Source organism: Poecilia mexicana, unplaced genomic scaffold, assembly GCF_051168715.1.
Source record: "Poecilia mexicana isolate PSO_F unplaced genomic scaffold, ASM5116871v1 scaffold_8, whole genome shotgun sequence".
NCBI lineage: Eukaryota > Metazoa > Chordata > Actinopteri > Cyprinodontiformes > Poeciliidae > Poecilia > Poecilia mexicana.
Genome location: NW_028263377.1, coordinates 23,880,501 through 23,900,284, shown reverse-complemented (window position 1 = coordinate 23,900,284; position 19,784 = coordinate 23,880,501). Strand labels below are relative to the sequence as shown.

Genomic DNA, 19,784 nt, shown 5'->3' with positions numbered 1-19,784 from the left:
TTGAACTTTTTTTAACGTGTTTATTGTTAGTGTAGCTATTTGTTTGGCAAATTAGTGGTTAATGAACCTAAGATTCTAGTTAGCTATGCTAACCACTGGCAATAATTACCAGTTTTAGTGCAAACATTTATTTTCTATGAGGTGGCCATTTTGAAAAATGTCCACCAGAAAAAGGAAACACAAGATCAAGAAAAAATATATAATTTCTTTGGTTGAAAACATGTAGGCTATGATTTGACACCAAACATAATCATCTAATTTGTGATTTTATAGCTAAAATTAATTTCCATAACAACTGTGGAGACCATTTTGAAAAATGGGTGCCATTTTGAATTTTTAAGCATTTCATTAACTGCAGAAGCACTATTACACCCATTTTTTCATGATGTACAACACAGCAGAGGAGCAGGGGGTATAGCTCAGTGGTAGAGCATTTGACTGCAGATCAAGAGGTCCCCGGTTCAAATCCGGGTGCCCCCTACTGTTTTCATTATTCTGGAGCCTGAACCGGATCCATGGTACCTGTTGAGCTGCGACTGCAGGAGCTCCAGTCTGGATTCCAGCTCCCGAGGCCGATCCTCAGCGCAGAACGAAGGCCGAAACCCAGACCTCACTGCTGACTGCCTCCTCTGGTTCTCAGACAGCTGGCTGGCTCTGCGGTCTGACCAGTAGCCGTACAAGCCTGACACACTGATAGGGGGCGCTGCTGCACAATTTAAGAAAAATACACTGATACTTGGCATTTTCTTCCAAGTTTTCATTTAAAATCTGCATTTTTTTTCTTCTGTAGTCTTTGCATATATCACATTCCCAAGCATTTGATTTGGTTTAATATTAGATTATTTTTAATTCTTTGATTTTGTAGTTCTTGTTTTACAATGATATAATGATTTCTTGAAGCCTTTGTACATATATGACATTCATAAACATTTTATTTGGTTTAATGTTTATTTATTTTGTAGTTTAAATTGTTCCATTTTGTAGATTTTAAATAAAACATTCCCCATTATTTTAAAAATAATTACAGAACTGAACTGAAGAGCTACAGTTTCTTTGCTAAATCATTCAAGCCACTTGAACTTTTTCAAATATGTCACCTTAAAACCAAAAAACCTCAGTATATTTAACTGAGGCCAACAAAAACAAGCACAAAGGAGAAGTTATGACATAAAATTAAAAGAGTTTTAATTTGTATTCAGCCTACATTACTTTTAAATAAACCAAAAACAGTGATAAACATCCATCCACTTCAAAATTATAAAGATTTTTTGTGTCTTTTACATCAAATCCTGACAAAATATCTTACATTTTAACATCAGACTTTTTGTAAAAGTTCAATGCGTTGTTGGTACCTGAGTACGGAGAGCCTCCAAGATCCACAGCCTGCCCCATTAGAGCAGAAGGTCCGCAGTGGGGTTGGATGGTGACCCTTGAAGGTTGGTAGTCTCTGGTGTCAGAGCTGTGGACGAACAGCTCCCCCTTGTGTTGAACAGGCTTAATTTCCTCATCACTGGACTGGGAACAAACGCTGGCGCTGCTGCAGAGATCCTCCCAGTGAGACCCGGCCACCATTCTGCGCCGGTGATTTACCGTCAAACACGACTGATCTGGGTACGAGTCCTCATGATCCATCCCATCTGCATGCAGAAGAACGCAGCTCAAGACAAGATGGAGGCAAAAAAAACGTAGGTAGAGCTTATGACGGTGGATTATAAATGGGGAAAATAGAGAAGGAATACATTTTTACCAAAAAATATCTGAAATTTTCTAAGTTTGAAGAGTCAAGAGATTGCTAGAAAAAAAACTAAAATTTTCAGATTAATCTCAGGAATATTCTGGGAAAAAAACAAGGAAATTTCTGAGTTTGAAAATTCGAATATGTTCTATAAAAATTCAAAATTAACCTCATATTTTCTTAAAAAAATCAAAGAGGAGTTTCAAAAGTGGAACCTTTGCTAAAAAAAACCCCTCAAACATTTGAGAAAAGAGCAAAGCAATTCATGAGTTTCAATGATCAAAAAAATGCTAGAAAAAAATGTGAAATTGAGGTCAATCTCAGACACTTTTTAGGAAAAAAAAACAAGGAAATTTCTGAGTTTCAAAATGTTAAACTTTTTAACACTGGAAATCTTCAACCTTTGAATTTCCAAGACTTTTTCTAAAAAAAACTCTGAGATTAATCTAAACATGTACATTTTTGACAAATTTTTTTCTATACAAAAAAAAAAGTTTTCTTGGCAGAAAATAAAAATAATTCTCACCCGGCCGGTTCCGGCGCCGCAGGGAGCTTCTGCGATGCCTCGTCAGTCGGCAGCCGCACTCGGAGCTCCTGCTCGGGGTTTGCTGGTTTATTCTGTCTGCCTGAGTCATATTAGTTTCAGTCAATTAAAACCCAAACAGTACATTTTCTAGCAATTAGACATTGTTTCTAAAACATTTGGTAACAGTATCCTAAGTGCTGTTTTAATGATTTGGCTGTAAGCATTTTGTTTGAGCCTGGAAGACATGCCGTGATGCACAAAAGTCTTAAACCAAGTTCTTTTTTGTATCCACACACTTTTCTTTCACCTAATCTTGAAAATATGAAGAACTTAAACAAGAGCAAAAAAGTTGAAATAGTTCAGAAACGTAAGAAGGGCTGCAACCAACAATTATTCTGATGATCGAATTAAAAATGCACAATATTAAAATTTTTCACTACTATTATTGAAGCCCTTTTTATGATGCAAATATAAATTAGAAAAAAAAATCAATAAAATAGCATTCCCTTAGTAAATCTCAACCAGGTGAAACTAAAACTGCTGCCGGCAAATCAACGTTTACCCTCGCATTTGAAAATGGCTGCAAATAGACGCAGTTATACAACAGTGCATCTTTGAAAACCATAAGTGGAGCCTTCTGCAGAAGCAGCAAGGATGCTGGTTCTTCAACAACAAAACACTTGTCTTTTCCAGCAGCCATAGTACAGCAGATATAGCAGTAAAACCAGCTGACCAAATGTGCTGGAGCTCTGCGCGGGTTGCTAGGTAGCGGGGTTGGAGCTCTGCGCGGGTTGCTAGGTAGCGGGGTTGGAGCTCTGCGTGGGTTGCTAGGTCATGGGGTTGCTCTGTGCAGGTTGCTAGGTAACGGGGTTGGAGCTCTGCGCGGGTTGCTAGGTTGGAGCTCTGCGCGGGTTGCTAGGTAGCGGGGTTGGAGCTCTGCGCGGGTTGCTAGGTAGCGGGGTTGGAGCTCTGCGCGGGTTGCTAGGTAGCAGGGTTGGAGCTCTGCGCGGGTTGCTAGGTAGCGGGGTTGGAGCTCTGCGCGGGTTGCTAGGTAGCGGGGTTGGAGCTCTGCGCGGGTTGCTAGGTCATGGGGTTGCTCTGTGCAGGTTGCTAGGTAACAAGGTAACGGGGTTGGTCTGCACGGGTTGCAGTGCCCTTTGAATGTGATTTTACAATCAGAAGGTTTTTAGAAACGTCTAATTTTCTAGACACCAAAAACATTAAATTACTGCCATTACTGTTTGTTTTTTTACACAGTTCAGATCCAAATGAAAATATAAAAACGTGAAAAAAGTGAAACTTGCATGATATGTCCCATTTAAGAAATCGCAAGAAATAAGAGGACTACTGACGGCAAAACATAAATAAATGACTCAGAATATTTGCCTTCAGATTCACTTTTTACCTTCAATTACCTTTTTTATTCAGAATAATTCAATTAATTCAATTAATTCCATATGAATGTTGTAACATCGCCCTCTAGTGGTACTCACATCTTTGAGGTTAAAGGTAATCTCCAAATTGTTCCAGAAGGAGTCAGCAAAGTCTGGATACATCTCCAGCACCTCCAGCAAGTCGTCCCTCAGGATCTTATGAAGGTCGCAGTAGGTCAAAGCCCGAACGTCAGCGCTGGATTTCCCGGGCCTGCCATAGACATGGTTGGGTTCACCAAAGATGTCGTTCTTTCCTGCAAAGAAATCCCAGCAACATACTTCAGTAACTGGGTATATAACTCTGAATAAAAATAAAAATTAGAGGGATTCCTGGTCTGCAACGGAACAAATTAACTGTCCTCACAAACGAGGCTATAAAAGAAGTGACCTATGCAGGCTGGATGTAATATTGATGATCAATGCGATTGTAAAATGAAAGTGGAGCTGTGCCCAAACACCTCGGGCGGCACAACACACAAAAACAAACGCATGCTGTCAAGATGTCAAGGATAGCATCAGATGGCGCTTTGGCTACAGGAGTTACAGCTGCAGCATGTAGCTACATGTAACTACAAAAATATGTTTTATATGTTGTTTATAGAGTATGAGACAGAATCCACTTTCTCCCAGTGCTACTATTGCAAAAATGCACAATTACTGTTCAAAAGCCAGTCAGAGCCAGGAGGAGGGTCTTAGCGCTGTCAATCACTCTCATATACGCTGCTCAATGTGCAAATGGTGGAAAAACAACTTACCGTTACAGGAAAATCTGTGGCTATGCTAACTAGCATTAGCATTGGTGGCAGGTGTGAACCAGCTGTATCTTAGCATGGCGCCAAGTCCCACCATCTGATTTTGATTGGTCGTTTCTGACTGAGTGGTGCATTTCAAATATGTAAAAACCATATTTGCTTTAGTAAAAGTTACACACAGCAGCTTTAAAGCACAAAAAATGACAAAATGTCTGTAGCATCCCGTCAATATTGATAAGACCAGAACCGTCTAGTACCTGTCTAGTAAAAACGAGACAGGAACAAACAGTAACTACAATCGTTTTCACGCGTTACATTAGATTAGCACAAATTTTTTAATTAATACAAGCTATCAGATTTTTCCATAAACATTTCAAGTCATCTACATCAATCACCAAAAAAGTGGATAGTGAATATGGGGTATTTTGCGATTTAATTAAAGCCTAAATAGGGCTGGATGTATCATGATACAGTTTTAAACCAGTTGATGCTGATCATTTTTAGTTTTAAATAAAAATGTTAATACTGCCAAACAGTAGATGTAAACTTTCGTGTTTTATCCACGGTTTTTTCTTCAGCTGCTGATTCTTTCCTGGGAAATTTGGGTCGTAGAAAACAATCTGTTTTCGCATTTTGTGCTCCTTTCCATTGTTTACCAAAAGTGAAAATAGGCACAAGTTCATTCCCTGGGACTTGTTTTAGTCAGTATATTATTGGTTGTAGTTTTTTAATTAGGAAAATAACAGCAGCTACATATTAAAAGAATATTAACTACGATGAAAAAGAAAATAATCATGTGATATTTTCTTGGGGGGGTCATAGGCCCCTGTAATCCACCTGCTGGAGCCGCCACTGCTAACCTTTTCATGTGGAGCTGAATTCGGTTACCATAGCAATGTTCACAAGAAAGATACCAAAATAAAAGCACATTATCTGAGCTGTAGTTCCAGTAGGTACAGGTAACTTTACCCAGCTAGCTTTTCAATGTCTATTGCTTTATTTCCAGCTCACCTAGTATGGCCACCACCACGTCGTCCCTCAAAATCTCGATTGAACCCCTGGAAATGAAGTAGAGGGCGGTGAGAATATCCCCGCTGTGCACCAGGGTGTCACCCGGCGGGGCGTGGGTCGTCCTGAATCGCATGGCCAGAGCTCGCAGGCAGCCTTTGTTGGCGCCCCGAAAAGCTTTGCAGTTCTGCAGCAAGCTGCGGTGCAGATGGAGGCAGATGTCGGCCTGCAGGCATTCAGGAAAACCCTTCAAAACCTGCAAAGCAACCAAACAGCATGAACATTTAGTCAATTCCTCACTTTAAATTGGCTTGTTACATCATTCTCTGAAGTGCATCATCACTAGAAAGTGGGTCAACAACTTCAATAAAGAAGCGACACAATTAACCTCCTGATCTGCAGTGCATCACCCCGGCTTTACAGAAAGCAAGTTGGTGAAGTTATAAGGAACATTCCTGATGCAAAGAACAAACACCGGAGAACTGGGTCAAAACAGAACATTTCAAACTCCCTGTGTCAAAGTTAATGCAGCAGATGAACCGTAAAAATCACTCCAAGGAAAGCAGGAGCTCCAACAGACGGAAATGTGACGCATCATTTTTACCAAAACATGTCCTTATATGTGCTACTGCTTCCAAGGGAAACTTTGTGTTTTTGCCTTTAATTTAAATTTAAATTGCTGTCTTGTTTTTTTCACGAGTGGCGTGTTTTTATTTTACATTTTTTTCTTCTTTTTGACTTGTATATTGAAAAGTAAAAAAAAAAAACACACAATAAAACATCCCCTTCAGGTGAAGCAGTGTACAAAATAAAAGGTTCTCCAATTCAACAAACACCAACAAACAAAGTACTTTGTAAAATTTAACTTTATCACACTAGATAAACTGTTTGAAAACCAAAATGATTGGTGAATATTTTTACAAAAAAGGATTGCATACTTCACATATATTAATAACAATTCATGAAGTTACTGCTAAACCCTGAGCTCTGCTCTGATATGAGGCTGTAACGGGTTTTTGGGGCTTTAAAATCACTCACAGCGTTCATGTCGATGCCGTTGGTGTAGGACCAGGCGTGCTGGAAATACTCCTCCAGTCTCTGTCTGAGGCCTCCTGGGATCTGGTGGAAGCGGATGAACTCTTTGACCCGCAGCATCTGAGTGTGGTACCGGGCCGTGCCAGAGTACAGCCGCTGAATGATAGCCGATACGTTCCCAAAGATGCTGGCGTACATCAGAGCTGAAAGGCGAAATCCTTTGTTTGTAGATGATCAAAATAAATGCCATCTGGTGTCAGTCCTGTTAAAAATCTGCTAAAATGTCTGAGAATGTTTTTCAGGAGGCCAGAAGCACCGCTAATCTAGAAAACCTTTAGGTATAAAAAGGAAGACATGAAATTTGGGTTGGTTTAAAATTGTCACATAACACAGTCAGGACTTTAACAGATACTTTTGGAAATTTCCAGCAAATTACCTTAATAGAACTATAAATGTGATGCATGATGCTTTCCTGAACAGGTTAGGATCGAAATATGGTCTACACAAATCACGTTCAGCACGTTTTTTACACAAAATCATTCTTAACTCATGAGAGTTTAGTCTGCTCAGGTTGGTTACGCCCCCTAACTCAACGTTTACACTCACACTTGGAAATGGTTGCAAACACATGTGCAGCTTTACAACCGTGAATCTGTGAAAAGCAGAAGTGGAGTCTCCTGCACAACCAGCAAGAATGCAGCAAGTGGTTTCTGGATGGTAAGTCAAAAACAAAACATTTGTTTTTTGATGTAGTAAATTTCCGCCAAAAAACTTAGAAGAAAGTACTGAGTTCGAAAAGGTGAATCTTTGGTTAAAACAAGTTTGTTTTTCATTCAGTAGGTAGAAAATACAAGAGTAGAAATACTTCAAAATAAAATTACTCAAGTAAAAATACTCCTAAAAATAATTTTTTTCAACAAAGTTACTCAGGTAAATGTAATTGAGTAAATGTTCTCTCAGCTGTTTGTTTTTCTAAAATAAATGTTTCCACTTTACTCACAGCCGATGAGCATGACGCAGATGGAGAAGATCTTCTCCGGGTTGGTGTTGGGCGAGACGTTGCCGAAGCCCACGCTGGTCAGGCTGCTGAAGGTGAAATATAACGCCGTAACGTACTTGTCCTGAATGGACGGGCCGGAGCTCCTGTCGCTGCTGTTATAGTGTTTCCCTATCTGGTCGGCCAGGTTGTCCAGCCAGCCGATCTTCATGCCGCCAATGCGTTCAGAGCCGGTGCGCTCCACGTTGCCGATGGCGTACCAGATGCAGGCCAGCCAGTGGGCGATGAGCGCGAACGTACACATGAGGAGGAACAGAACCGCCGCTCCGTACTCGGAGTAGCGATCTAACTTCCTGGCAACTCGCACCAGCCTCAGCAGTCTGGCCGTCTTCAGAAGCCCAATCAGAGTAGTTTGGGTCTGCGGCTCCGTCTGCAGGGGTGAGAGGTCATGTCAGCGTTAAAGCAAGCTGCTTTGCTAACAGACGCCTATTAGCATCGTAAACGTTACATGTTGAAGAGGAAGGTGCTCAAATAAAAAAAAAGGCCACAAATGAATATTTTTCAAATCTAATAAAATTGGTGTTAAACTTTTGTGCTAAAAGATTTTTATTTGTGTTACTATTATATCAAAGATGCTAATAAGAAAAAACATTCCCAGAGGTCATTATCAATATTTTTAAAGCAAAAGCAGCACAATTTTTACTGCACAAACATAGCAAAATGTTAAACACCAACCAGACTTATAGGCAAACAAAGTAGTTTGATAAAAGCGTCATAAACAAGGCTGGTCTGAATGAACCAGTCGTCTATGAATGTTTTAACTTCTTCAACTTTGCAACGACGTCACTTAATCATTCGAGGCGCCGTGATGGATGTCGGAAGTGAGGGACGTGAGTATTGAACAGAACAGCGTTTCCCCTTAAACCGGAGCAGCATTAAAAACGTACAGAAGCCGAGATGCTAACCAGTTTTTCCATAAATGCTAGGCTACATGACGGCACTGTCTCCATGGTTACTGACGGTTAGACACACCTTTTCCATAATGCGATATTTCATTGCATCTTACTAATCAGACTTATAAACTATATGAACATTAATTTTCTCATCTTATATAAAATGTTCGCTGCAAATCTGCGAATACACCGAGTTATTGTTGACGGTCTTTCCTCATTTAAAGATGAAGCCCTAGGCGGAAATTCAACCTGGAAGACTCTTCCGGCATCACCTATCACCACGCCTTCACCCCAGCCAATCAGGACGCACCCCCTCTCTACCTCGATCCAATCACCTGGCAAGAGCTCCTTCAAAAGACGAAGCAACCACAGATCCACCCGCTTCAGTTGTGCTTCAACCCACCTCCTCCCCGTTTCCACCACCAGCCTCCCAGACGCCTCCAGGTCCCCTGAAGACTCCTCTCTCCAGCTCCGCTCCACCACCAGTGACCGGGCCCGGGGGAAGACCTACCCGAGCTTCGTTCGAGCCGATCATTCAAGCTCGCTGCGATTCTCAGCACACACGTCTTCCGCCGGTGTCCGAGCGCCAAATTCTCGGTCCAATAAAATTATCTAACTGCTGTTTCTCTCTCTGTGTGAGTCTCTACGGATTGAATTAAACATTAAAATGACAATTTTGTTTTGCATCCTTTATTTGTTTCCTTGATCATATTTAAAGTGAAATCAACTAAATAAAGCGATATTAGGAAACCAGCAAGTTTTACAAGCGAATCGGTTGTTTTGACGTCCGTCTTAGCGGAGTGGGTGGAGTGCTAGAAACTACACAGCCAACAAAAATGGCTGCCAGGTAAAGTAGTTTCCTCTCACCTCTTGTGACCCAGAGCGCGATATGAGCAGATCGAACGGGATGGCGGCGACTATATCGATCAGGAACCAGCCCTTGAAGTAGTGCTGCGCGATGCGCCCCGGGTGGCTGACCACCTCGTCGTTGCTGTTGACGTAGGTGGTCCTGAAGTTGATGAGGATGTCCACGATGAACATGACGTCCACCACGAGGTCCACCACGTTCAGCGGGTTGCAGGTGTAGCCGCAGGAGCCTCCGTCATCTTCCGCCTCGTTGAGAAGGAAGGCGGCAGAGTAGGGGGTGAAGATGGCCGTGTAGATGACCAGCAGCAGGATGACCCAGTCCCAGACGGCCTTGAAGGGGCTGTAGTGGAGGATCGTCCACTTGTGGATGCGTGGGGCCTGGAGCTTGTACTCAGGCAGCACGTCGGCGCCGAGGGACAACACCTAAAACAGACGTTTTTATCCATTTATTGACTGTTTCGTCACAGTTCAAAGTTTTTGATTGAGGCAGATCATTTAAAGGGTTTCTAGTTAATAAGAATTAAGAAGAAAAGATACAAGCAAACAGCACCGGTTGTATCACATGATATCTCTTTAAGGGTGATTTACTAGGCTTCCTCTTCTTGGACTATTCAACTTTTTTTGCACAAAATCCTTCTTTGACATTCTTAAAATAATATCTAAATTTGCTCAGTTCTGCCTGTTTCGAGCTCCTTTCAGGATGAGCTGTTTTAGGGCCTCTTGTCTCTTTAAGTCCCAATAAGCTGCAGCTGGCCACGGCCCCCAACTCAACTTTTACACGCATGTGAAAATGGCTGCAAACAGATGCACAACTATACAACCGAACGAACATCTTTGAAAAGCAGAAGTGGAGCCTCTTGCACGACCAATAAAAATGCAACAACCGTTTTTTAAACGGTAAGTCAACAACAGAACGTTTGTCTTTTCCAGCAGCCGTTGTACAGCGGTAAAACCAGCTGTACCAGAAGTTCTGGAGCTCCGCTGGGGCTGCTAGGCAACAGGCTGGAGCTCCGCGGAGGTTGACCTGTTATGCAAAATGTGGCTTTTGCATAATAGGTTCCCTTTGATAACACAGTCAGTCGGGAGTGAGTGAGATCCAACTGACCGGTACGACAACGAGATCCTTGGCGGCCCGGTTCTCATCCTGCCGCTGACAACAGGAACAAACCTGCATCGCCTTCCTGCAGAAATCAGTCCCCAAAGTGTTCCCTCACCTGCCTGAGTGCAACGTTTTAACCCTCCCTCCCCGTTCTGGTGCCGGACATGTGACAGCTCCAGCCAGCGTTCTGGTCAATCGTGGACCCGGGTAAGTGCTGGTATCGACTGTGTTCCCACATGGAGAGCTGAGATTAGTTGCTTCATGAAAACAGTGAAGTTGGGGTTCTTTGGAGATTATCAGTGCAGATGAGAAAAGCTTCTTGTTGATGCACCGTTTCTCTCGTCTTCGTTCAGGCGAGGATAATTAGCAGCAGAAACAGCTGGATTTGTGCAACGAGCGCAGCTGCAGACTCTTTAACCCAGTTTCACCAAATGTTTTGGGACAAGTATCATCTAACTGCACTTTGCCGTGGCTTGCAAAAATTATTTATATTATATTCTCATAAGTGAACAAAAAATTCTCACAGCTAAACACTTTTTTGTCATTTCTAACTTCATTTTTTAAAAACAAAACGTGAAAAAAAATATGACACAGTGTGAAAAAATATTTTTTTATTTGTTTTTCTGGGCACTTTACACCTGGACTAAACTGCATAGAAATATTATACCTTTACTGTTTTACACTGGATTTTATTTAGAGGTTTCAACTTACATGGGGGTGAATACACATGCACACCACACTTTTCAGTACATGTTCAAAATAAATAAATAAATCTTTCTCTGCCAGTTAAAATGAAAACAACCAGAAATAGTAAAGCAAATAGCTTCTCAAGGCTAAGTACATGCAGAAAGGTCTCTAAATATGTACTTGGCCATATTAGGCAGAAAGAAAAAAATCGGAGGAGAAGTAAAGCAAGGCCCTGGCAGGGAATAATCAGTAGTCTATTATTAAAGAGAGAGTTGCTTTCTTTTCTCCAGCTCCATAAATCTTTACACAAATCCAGTGGGAAAAGGCAGAGATCCTCACATGCAACATGAGCGCTCACTCTGATGACAATATAAACACGCGAGGAAAGGTTCACTCATCCAAAAAATTTTATGCTATTGACTTTGTGCACCACTCTGTTTCATAATGGAGAGCTGGGAACAGGTTTGCATGCAACGCAGCATGTTAGCTTAAGCAAAGTTTATAAATCTATTCAGTGGAATATCCAACCTGTGTCGTTTTTAGAAGATATACAGACATAATTTAGGATAAAACTCAAATTCTGAGTGAAATTATGACCAACGTATTTGGTCGGTTCATCTTTTTTAAGTGAATTTAAAGTAAATAAGCTGCAAATTCTGTCAACAGTGTTTACAAAAACCTATTTGAACAGAATCGAGCTGTAAAATTCGACACTGACTGCGTTAGGGAAGGTCACCGAGAAGGCAAACAAGAACAGCACACAGAAGAAATGGCAACAATCAAACAGGAGTTTGGAGCTAGCGAAGGTAAAACCCTAAAAAAGTACTCACAGGTTGAAGTTTCTGCTTAAAGCTCATGATGGCGCTCACCAGAAAGGAAAGAAAGGAGAAAACTAAGAAGATGTTTTTGAAAAGAGAGCGGTAGGAAGTTCTGTGTTCGCGTGTTTGTGTCTGACTCCTCTCTGTTGCCTCGCTCTTCCTCCCCGTTCAGAGCCCTGCCCTCGACCAGAGATCCGCGTTCTGCATAAAAAAATCATCCACCGACTCCCTGAATCCCGCTGGCGTTTAAAAACCGATAACTGGACTAAAAACCAACAAGTCCTCCTCAGCGAGCGAACCTTTCTGTTTTACGATCTGCCTGGGAAATAACTATATAAATATTTACATGAGGGATTTTTTTTTTTTTTATGTATTGTGCTGCGATCAATAAAACATCAATAGCTGGCTGTTACAGTTAAATAACCCAGAAACAAGGTTATGTGTAACAGTGACATGCCTTCTGGCCATTTTTAAATGCCATCCACACTGCAAAAACACAAAATATAACCAAGTATTTTTGTCTAGTTTCTACTGAAAACATTGTAGTACACTTAAAATAAGACAAAACTTACTTAAAATGAATTCTAGGCAAGAGATAGGAGCTTGTTTTAAGTAAATAACGCCTTGATATTGATGAAAAAGTAAATTATTTCACTTATTAGAAAGTAGAACAGGAAAATACCATAATATGCAGTTAACATTTGAATCTGTAATATTTTAAAACACAACAAAGTACACTGCAAAAACACAACATTTTTGTCTGGATTATACTGCAAATATCTTATTACACTTGAAGTAAGGAAAAATTAACTTGTAAGTAACTTTTCTGCAAGATATAGGAGCTTTTGTTAAGAGATTGATTTCTTAAGATTGACTAGAAAAAGTAAAATGTCTTTATAAGTGGAACAAGTACTTTTTAAAATCAAGTAATCAAGCTTATATTTCTTGCTGAAAAGTTACTCATAAATTGGTTTATTCTTATTTCAAGTGTGTTAAGACATTTTCTGCAGAAAGTGGACTAAAAATACATGAAGATTTTGTGATTTTGCAGTCTAGAAACCTGGACAATTATTCTTAAGATTTCAGAATAAAATGATTAAAATCAAATATGACTTTAAACTGAACAATAAGAAAGCATCCCATCTTAAAAAACTGAGATCTAGCATTGTTTAAATGTGGAAATCACATCATTCTCCTGCTCTGTAAGCAGCAGTCAGGCTTTTTATAACATAATCTCATCATTAAGAGTGTTTTAGAAGTAAAACAACAAAGAACATCACAGACAGAAATGGTAATATAAAAATCCAAATCAATTTATAATACCGATTTCTCCTAATTGCACTCTTGCACTGTTGCAACCCTGTTTAAAGCCAGAGGGTGCCATAAAAACACGGATTTCTCTCTCACACACACACACACACACACACACACACACACACACACACACACACACACACACACACACACACACACACACACACACACACACACACACACACACACACACACACACGCTTGGCTTTCTCTTAACTCGTCTTTAACGAGCTGAAGCTCAATCAGTCACACTGTGTTATCTGCACAGACAAATCAATACGGACAAAGATCAATGATCACTTTCACTTCTCTTTCTTTTTTTTGGGAAGGTGTCAAGTCAAAATCCAATCAGAAAAAAATAATTATGAAACAAAAACACAAGTAAGAGCAGAAAGGTGATAAAAAAAAAGCTAAAAGTAGAAAAAAAATAATCCAATCCTTTCACCTTTGAAATCTAACCAAAAACCGTTTCTATTTTTATTTATAACTCAGACTCAACCAACTCAGACTCAACCTTTCTCTGGAAATTCATAAAAACAACATTGTAAAAAACACGAAGGCTGCTTCTGGGGTGCAGCTTTGCACAAACACCCGCTGACCTCCATTTCCATTAGCTGCAGAGGCCAAGGTCAACGGCAGCATCAAGCCTCTGAATGCCGCTCGATAGCCGCACAGCGGCGGCCCGTTTCTCTTTTTTCTCCCTCGCTTTCATAACTGCATCTCACCAGGACCCCGTTTTACTCCCACAGACAGTCTGTGAGCCCCGCTCACCCTCCCACTCTCCACATGCAGCCTCACAGACTCAGCACCCATCCTGAACGGCTTCCTGCCACTGAAACACACCTGATGCAAGAGCTTTCTGTAAGAAACTGCCACATAATGGCTGAAGAAACTTTTTTTCTCCAGCGTTGCTAAAATCTGTGGGCAGCCGATGAGCAACTGAAGAAAACAACAGGAACGTGAAGACACTTTTAAGGAAAACAGAAAATCTGTTGTATTTGTTAAAAATTCAGATTCAGATATTTAATTTGACGCAACAAACTGGTATCTAGTTAAACAAATAATCTATATGAGAAGTGTCCAGTGGTACACTACAAAAACACAAAATCTTACCAAGTATTTTTACCTCATTTCTAGTGTAAATAATTTAGTACATGAAATAATACAAACCTGATTCACAAGTAACTTTTCAAAAATATAATCCCTCAATATTGATGAAAAACCAACATTACTTACAGATTATTCCACTTTTTGTCCATGTTAAAAGTGAAATAATCTATCGGTGAAGCTAGTACTTTTTCCCTCAGTATTAGGGAATCATTAACTCAAAACAAGCTCCTACATATTCATAAAAAGTTACTTGTTTGTTAATTTTATCAAATGTAAAGATATTTGCACAAGAAACTAGAGCAAATACTTTGAAATTTTGTGTTTTTGCAGTGAAAACCTGGTTATTATTCCTGAGAAGAGTTTAATTGCTGTAATAGCAAGAAAAAAAACTATATTTGTGTTTATTCATACTATATACCAGTGTAATCTTCATTCCCATGAATTAAAAGTTCTGATATAAATTCATAAAGTTAAATTATGTACTGATTTTAAGGGGTTCTTCAAATATACACTGCAAAAACATAAAATCTTACCAAGTAAACACACAACCTATAAAACTATTCATTAGTAGTGCAAATAGTTCAGTAGTTCAAAGCAAAAACAGAATCTTCTAATATAAACATCTTAGTACACTTGAAATAACACAAAACTAACTTACAAGCAACTTTTCAGCTAAATACAGCAGCTTATTGTAAGTAAATAATTCCTTAATAGTTATGGAAAAGTACTAGTACATGTCTCATTATAGGTGAAATAATCTGCCAGGGGACTTTAACTGGGTTTTTTTTTAAATCAATATTAGAGGAATTATTTACTTAAAGTCTTACTTCAAGGTTACTAATATATTTTCACTTGGAACTAGGCAAAAATATTTGATTACATTTTTTGTTTTTTCAAGTGTTTTCTAAAAACTACCACCCTGATGGAATATATTTCTTCCTAAGGAGAATGAAGCTTCAGGAAGTCGGTGTTTGGTCTGTCGGCAAGCGACATTTTGATGTAATAAACATTTCAACAGCCCACAAGACAAACCAGACAAACAGGCACCGCTGAGCCCAGCGAACAGCAGAGAAACACTTCTTAATCAGGACGTTAGCGGAGTGGAGATAACGAGTCGAACTCTCTGCCAAGCCTTTGAGGAGACCTTCTGTTTGTGCTGTCACTTTTTCCACAGCCACATTGCATCCTTGTTGCAGTGAGTCAGAGCCGGCTGTCAATATCACACTCTGGGTGAGGACGTGAGATCTCACTGCCATCGCTGCGGCAGCAGCAGCGCTCACCCGCAACTCAGGCGCATATGGTGACATCAAAGTGCAAATGGGATGCAAATTTATGAGCAGTTTATGATCAGCAGGTGGATTCTTTGAGATTACAAGAGGAGGAAAAAATAGCTCCGGAGCTGAAACGCCTTGAGAACTCAATTATCCAATAGATATAAAAGTAAAAAATCAAAATGAAAGATTTGTAAAGGTGACCTGGATCAAGTTAGGACAGATTTATGAGCGATACAAAACATGTTCATTACATTTTTATTTAGATAAAATCACTCTTATATAGTGAGATTTTATTCTGCTCAGTTCAGAATGAGACGTTTTAGGGCCTCCTGTCACTTTAAATCCAAATTAGCTACTGCTGACCACGCCCCCTACTCAATGTTTACACTGACGTGAAAATGGCTGCAGACAGATGCACAATTACACAACCGGACATGTTTGAAAAGCAGAAGTAGAGCCTTCTGCACAACCAGCCAGGTATACATAATTTGGGTTGAATTAAAAATTTTAGACAGGGCAACTTAATTCTGTTTTTTGGCACTAACAGATTTTCAAGACCTTAGCGGTTACTGTTGGAATTTTCCAGCAATTTACCTTCATGGAACTAGAAATGTCGCCTGTTATGCTTCCCTGAACAGTTTATGAGCTACACCAGTGGTCCCCAAACTTTTTCCTGTGAGGGCCACATAACTTTTCCCTTCCCTGGTGGGGGGCCGGAGATTGTTGACGGGGGGGAGGGGTCGTTTCTCGATTGATTTTTACCCAGAAAGCACATGGGCATAACCCATGAGTGAAACGGTCACTGGGACTAACTAGTATATATTTCATTGAGGGAAAGTAACTATAATATATTAATTTCTCATATGTTAACATAAAGGCTCGTTTTGAAGTATAAGCTGCTACTTACAGTCATTGCTTCGAAGAACTCGACCTGGAATGCGGCGTTCATAACAGACACGTGTGTTCATCTGTTCTACCGCTAGCAAACAACCGTACTGATTAAATAACATAAAAGTCAAACAGTTCCCTAAAAGTCCAACAGATGGCAGCAATGCGCCCCACAGTTTACAGGACACACTTCCTGCTACAGAGCCCCTTGGTGGTTGAAGAAAAATACACATATAAACTGGAAAATACAATAAATGAAAAAAAAATCTGAATGCTGGTATTGTTCAGGGGGCCGGACTAAATGTGGAGGCGGGCCGGATCCGGCCCGTAGGCCGTAGTTTGGGGACCCCTGAGCTACACAAAAGATGTTTGTCACATTTTTTACACAAAATAACTCTTAGTTAATGAGATTTTAATCTCATTAATTAAGTAACTTAACATTTACTCTCGCCCATGAATATGGCTGCAAACAGATGTGCAATTATATAACTATTCATGTTTGAAAAGCAGAAGTGGAGCCTCCTGTACATCCAACATAAATACAAAAAGGGGGTTCTGGATGGTTAAGTCAACAGCAAAACACTTGTCTGTTCCAGCAGCCATTGTACAGCTCATACAGCAGTATAACCAGCTGACCAAACGTGCTGGAGCTCAACTTGGGTTGCTAGGCAACGGGAGGAATTCCGCTGCTGTTGCTAGGTAACGGGCAGGGCTTCTCTGGGGTTACTAGGTGAGGGTCAGTGCCTGCTGATTTGTGAAGTTACATTCAGGAGGTTTTATTAAACTGCTTGTTTTCCAGACTCCAAAAAAATGTATTTACTGCCAAAAAAGGTCAGAGTGTTTTATTTTGAAACACTTCGGTTGCTTTTAGATGCAGCTGAAACCCAGTGATCCTAAACAGAACCTCAATTTGTCTGTGGCTACAGCAGAAAAAAGTGAAGGTTCTGCTCATTTATTAGTAGTTCCACTTTAAATCAGATTTAACAGTTTTCTTTACTCATATTTTAGTTTTTTTTTTTCTCAGTGTTGCACTTCCTGTGTTGTCAGGAAAGGTGTGCATCAGCACAGCTTGGAGTGATAACAAGAAGCTGAATTTGTTCATGGAGAGAACATTAATGTAGTTACACCTCAGGTGAGATGATTATTTCACACGTTTACCCTGTGACTGCAGATGTCTTTGGGTATGTTCAGGAAACCAGAGGAATATGCCATTTATAGACAAAAAGTCCCAACTAATCATCAGCAGAGATTATTATTATTTAACAAACCAAAGTGAAACTGAAGAATATGACTGTCAACAGAAAATGCTCTTTGGAAAAACTAAAAAGAACCAAATTTGAAAAGATAATCAGTTTCTGAACAGCTAAAAATCTTTGGACAAAAATAGATCAATACAGCAACCAGAGCTCCAACTAACAATTATTATAGTAATCAATTATTACTGTTATTCTGGTGATTAATCGATTAATCAGATTTTAAGACAGACACATTCTGCAGATTTTTCATTTAACCATTTAAGTCTCTTTATACATTAAAATTTCATCAAAATATGCAAATAGGCAAATAATTCAAGTCATTGTTTAAATAAACTAAACATTTAATTAATTAAAATGTAATAACAGCTCTTCTTTAGTGAACTCAGGAAAAAAATGCATCTGCCGCCACAAAAATACTTCTAAAGTTAACATATGTAATGCTCAGCTCAGCTCTTTCAAGAAGAGTTCAAGATAGGACACATTTACAGACAAATATTTTCTTTGTATTTTTACATTTTTTTATATTTCTTTTATTTAATTACTACTGTGTTGTTCTTTCAGCAAATCCTCCAGTTAACAATTAATCGATTACTAAATTAGTTGACATTTATTTCAATGATCAACAAGAAACAAAAACATATCAGTTCTCCTTTTCTGCGGCGACTCCAAACAAAAAGAAGAAGAAAGATCTCACCTGCGTGACCTGAGTGACCTTTTCAGTGACGTTCTGGGTTCGGTCTTTGACCTTGCTGGGCGCAATGATTTCAATCTCAGTAGGCGAGGGCGGTCTGAGTCGGTCTGAGCCGAAGGTGAGGGTGACCTGCGGGATGCGTCCGATGGTTCTGTGTCTGATAAGATCTGAGTCGGAGGTGGAGTTCAAAGCGCTGGGCTTCAGGTCTGCAGCGAGAAGCAAACATCAGCAAAGACGACACAGAAATAAAACTATGAAAGGTAATGTCATTTATTTTTATCAATAATACTTTGACCTATTATGCTTCCTTAACAGGTTAGGAAACGTTCATGGGCCACACGAAACATGCTCATTGCATTTTTTGCACAAAATCATCCTGAGATAATGAGATTTTAGTCTGCTCAGTTTCAGGGCCTCCTGTCACTTTAAATCCAAATAAACTGCTCCCCAACTCAACATCTACTCTAATTACATACAAACAGATACTCAGTTATACAACTGTACATCTTTAAAAAGCAGAAGTGGAGCCTCCTGTACAATCAACAAAAATGCAACAAGTGTTTTTTAGAATCCAGCAGGTGGTTTCTCAACAGTAAGTAAACAACAAAACACTTTAATGCAAAAACACAAAAGTATTTGTGGTCGAGTTTAGTGCAAATATCTTAGTACATTTGAAATAAGACAAAACAAACTTTTTTAGCAAGATGAAACAGCTTGTTTTAAGTCAGGAATTCCTTAATATTCATGAAAAAAGTACAAGTTCCTCTGGCACATGATTTCACTTGTAACATGAGAAATAATCTGCCGATGGAACTAAAACTTTTTCATAAACATTAAGGAATTACTGACTTAAAGAAATCTCCTATATCTCGCTTATAAGCTACTTTTATCTTATGTCAAGTTTTCTAAGGTATTTGCACTAGAAATTAAACTAAAAACACTTAGTAAAATTTTTGTGCTTTTGTCTTTTCTTCCAGCCATTGCACTGAGCATACAGTGGTAAAACCAGCTGACTAAATGTGCTGGAACTCAGCTTGGGTTGCTAGGTGACGGGCGGAATTCTGCTGGGGTTGCTAGGTAACAAGCTGGGCTTTTCTGGGGTTGCTAGGTGAGGGGCAGTGCCTGCAGATTTGCAATGTTGCTTTAATAAACATAAATTTATTGCCAAAAAATGGCTCGGTGGCTTTTTTTGAATTAATATAAGTTACAACAACATTTCATTTCCCTTTGAGATCAATAAAGTGCTTTTGAATTTAGAAGCAGTAGAGACCCGAATGGAAGTATAAAAATTTGAATTTTGCGTAATAAGGTCGTCCTTAGTGGATCTGACAGCTCCCTCTC

General features: G+C 39.7%; 1 protein-coding gene and 1 non-coding gene across 3 annotated transcripts in view; one reads left to right on the top strand and one right to left on the bottom strand.

Annotated features, from left to right (window-relative positions):
* kcnh6a (potassium voltage-gated channel, subfamily H (eag-related), member 6a) overlaps positions 1–19,784 on the bottom strand; it is a 32,087-nt gene that overhangs the window by 1,944 nt on the left and 10,359 nt on the right. For both annotated transcript variants that reach the window (XM_014971077.2, XM_014971079.2), the window contains 9 exons: positions 18,447–18,649; positions 9,307–9,729; positions 7,490–7,916; positions 6,493–6,692; positions 5,458–5,710; positions 3,755–3,948; positions 2,262–2,361; positions 1,353–1,637; positions 523–706 (listed from right to left, as the gene is read on the bottom strand). In XM_014971077.2, the coding sequence (XP_014826563.2) occupies positions 523–706; positions 1,353–1,637; positions 2,262–2,361; positions 3,755–3,948; positions 5,458–5,710; positions 6,493–6,692; positions 7,490–7,916; positions 9,307–9,729; positions 18,447–18,649 (2,269 nt within the window). The remainder of the gene's footprint in view (positions 1–522; positions 707–1,352; positions 1,638–2,261; positions 2,362–3,754; positions 3,949–5,457; positions 5,711–6,492; positions 6,693–7,489; positions 7,917–9,306; positions 9,730–18,446; positions 18,650–19,784) is intronic.
* Positions 409–480, top strand: trnac-gca (transfer RNA cysteine (anticodon GCA)). The gene has a single exon. It is a non-coding gene; the product is annotated as a tRNA-Cys (tRNA).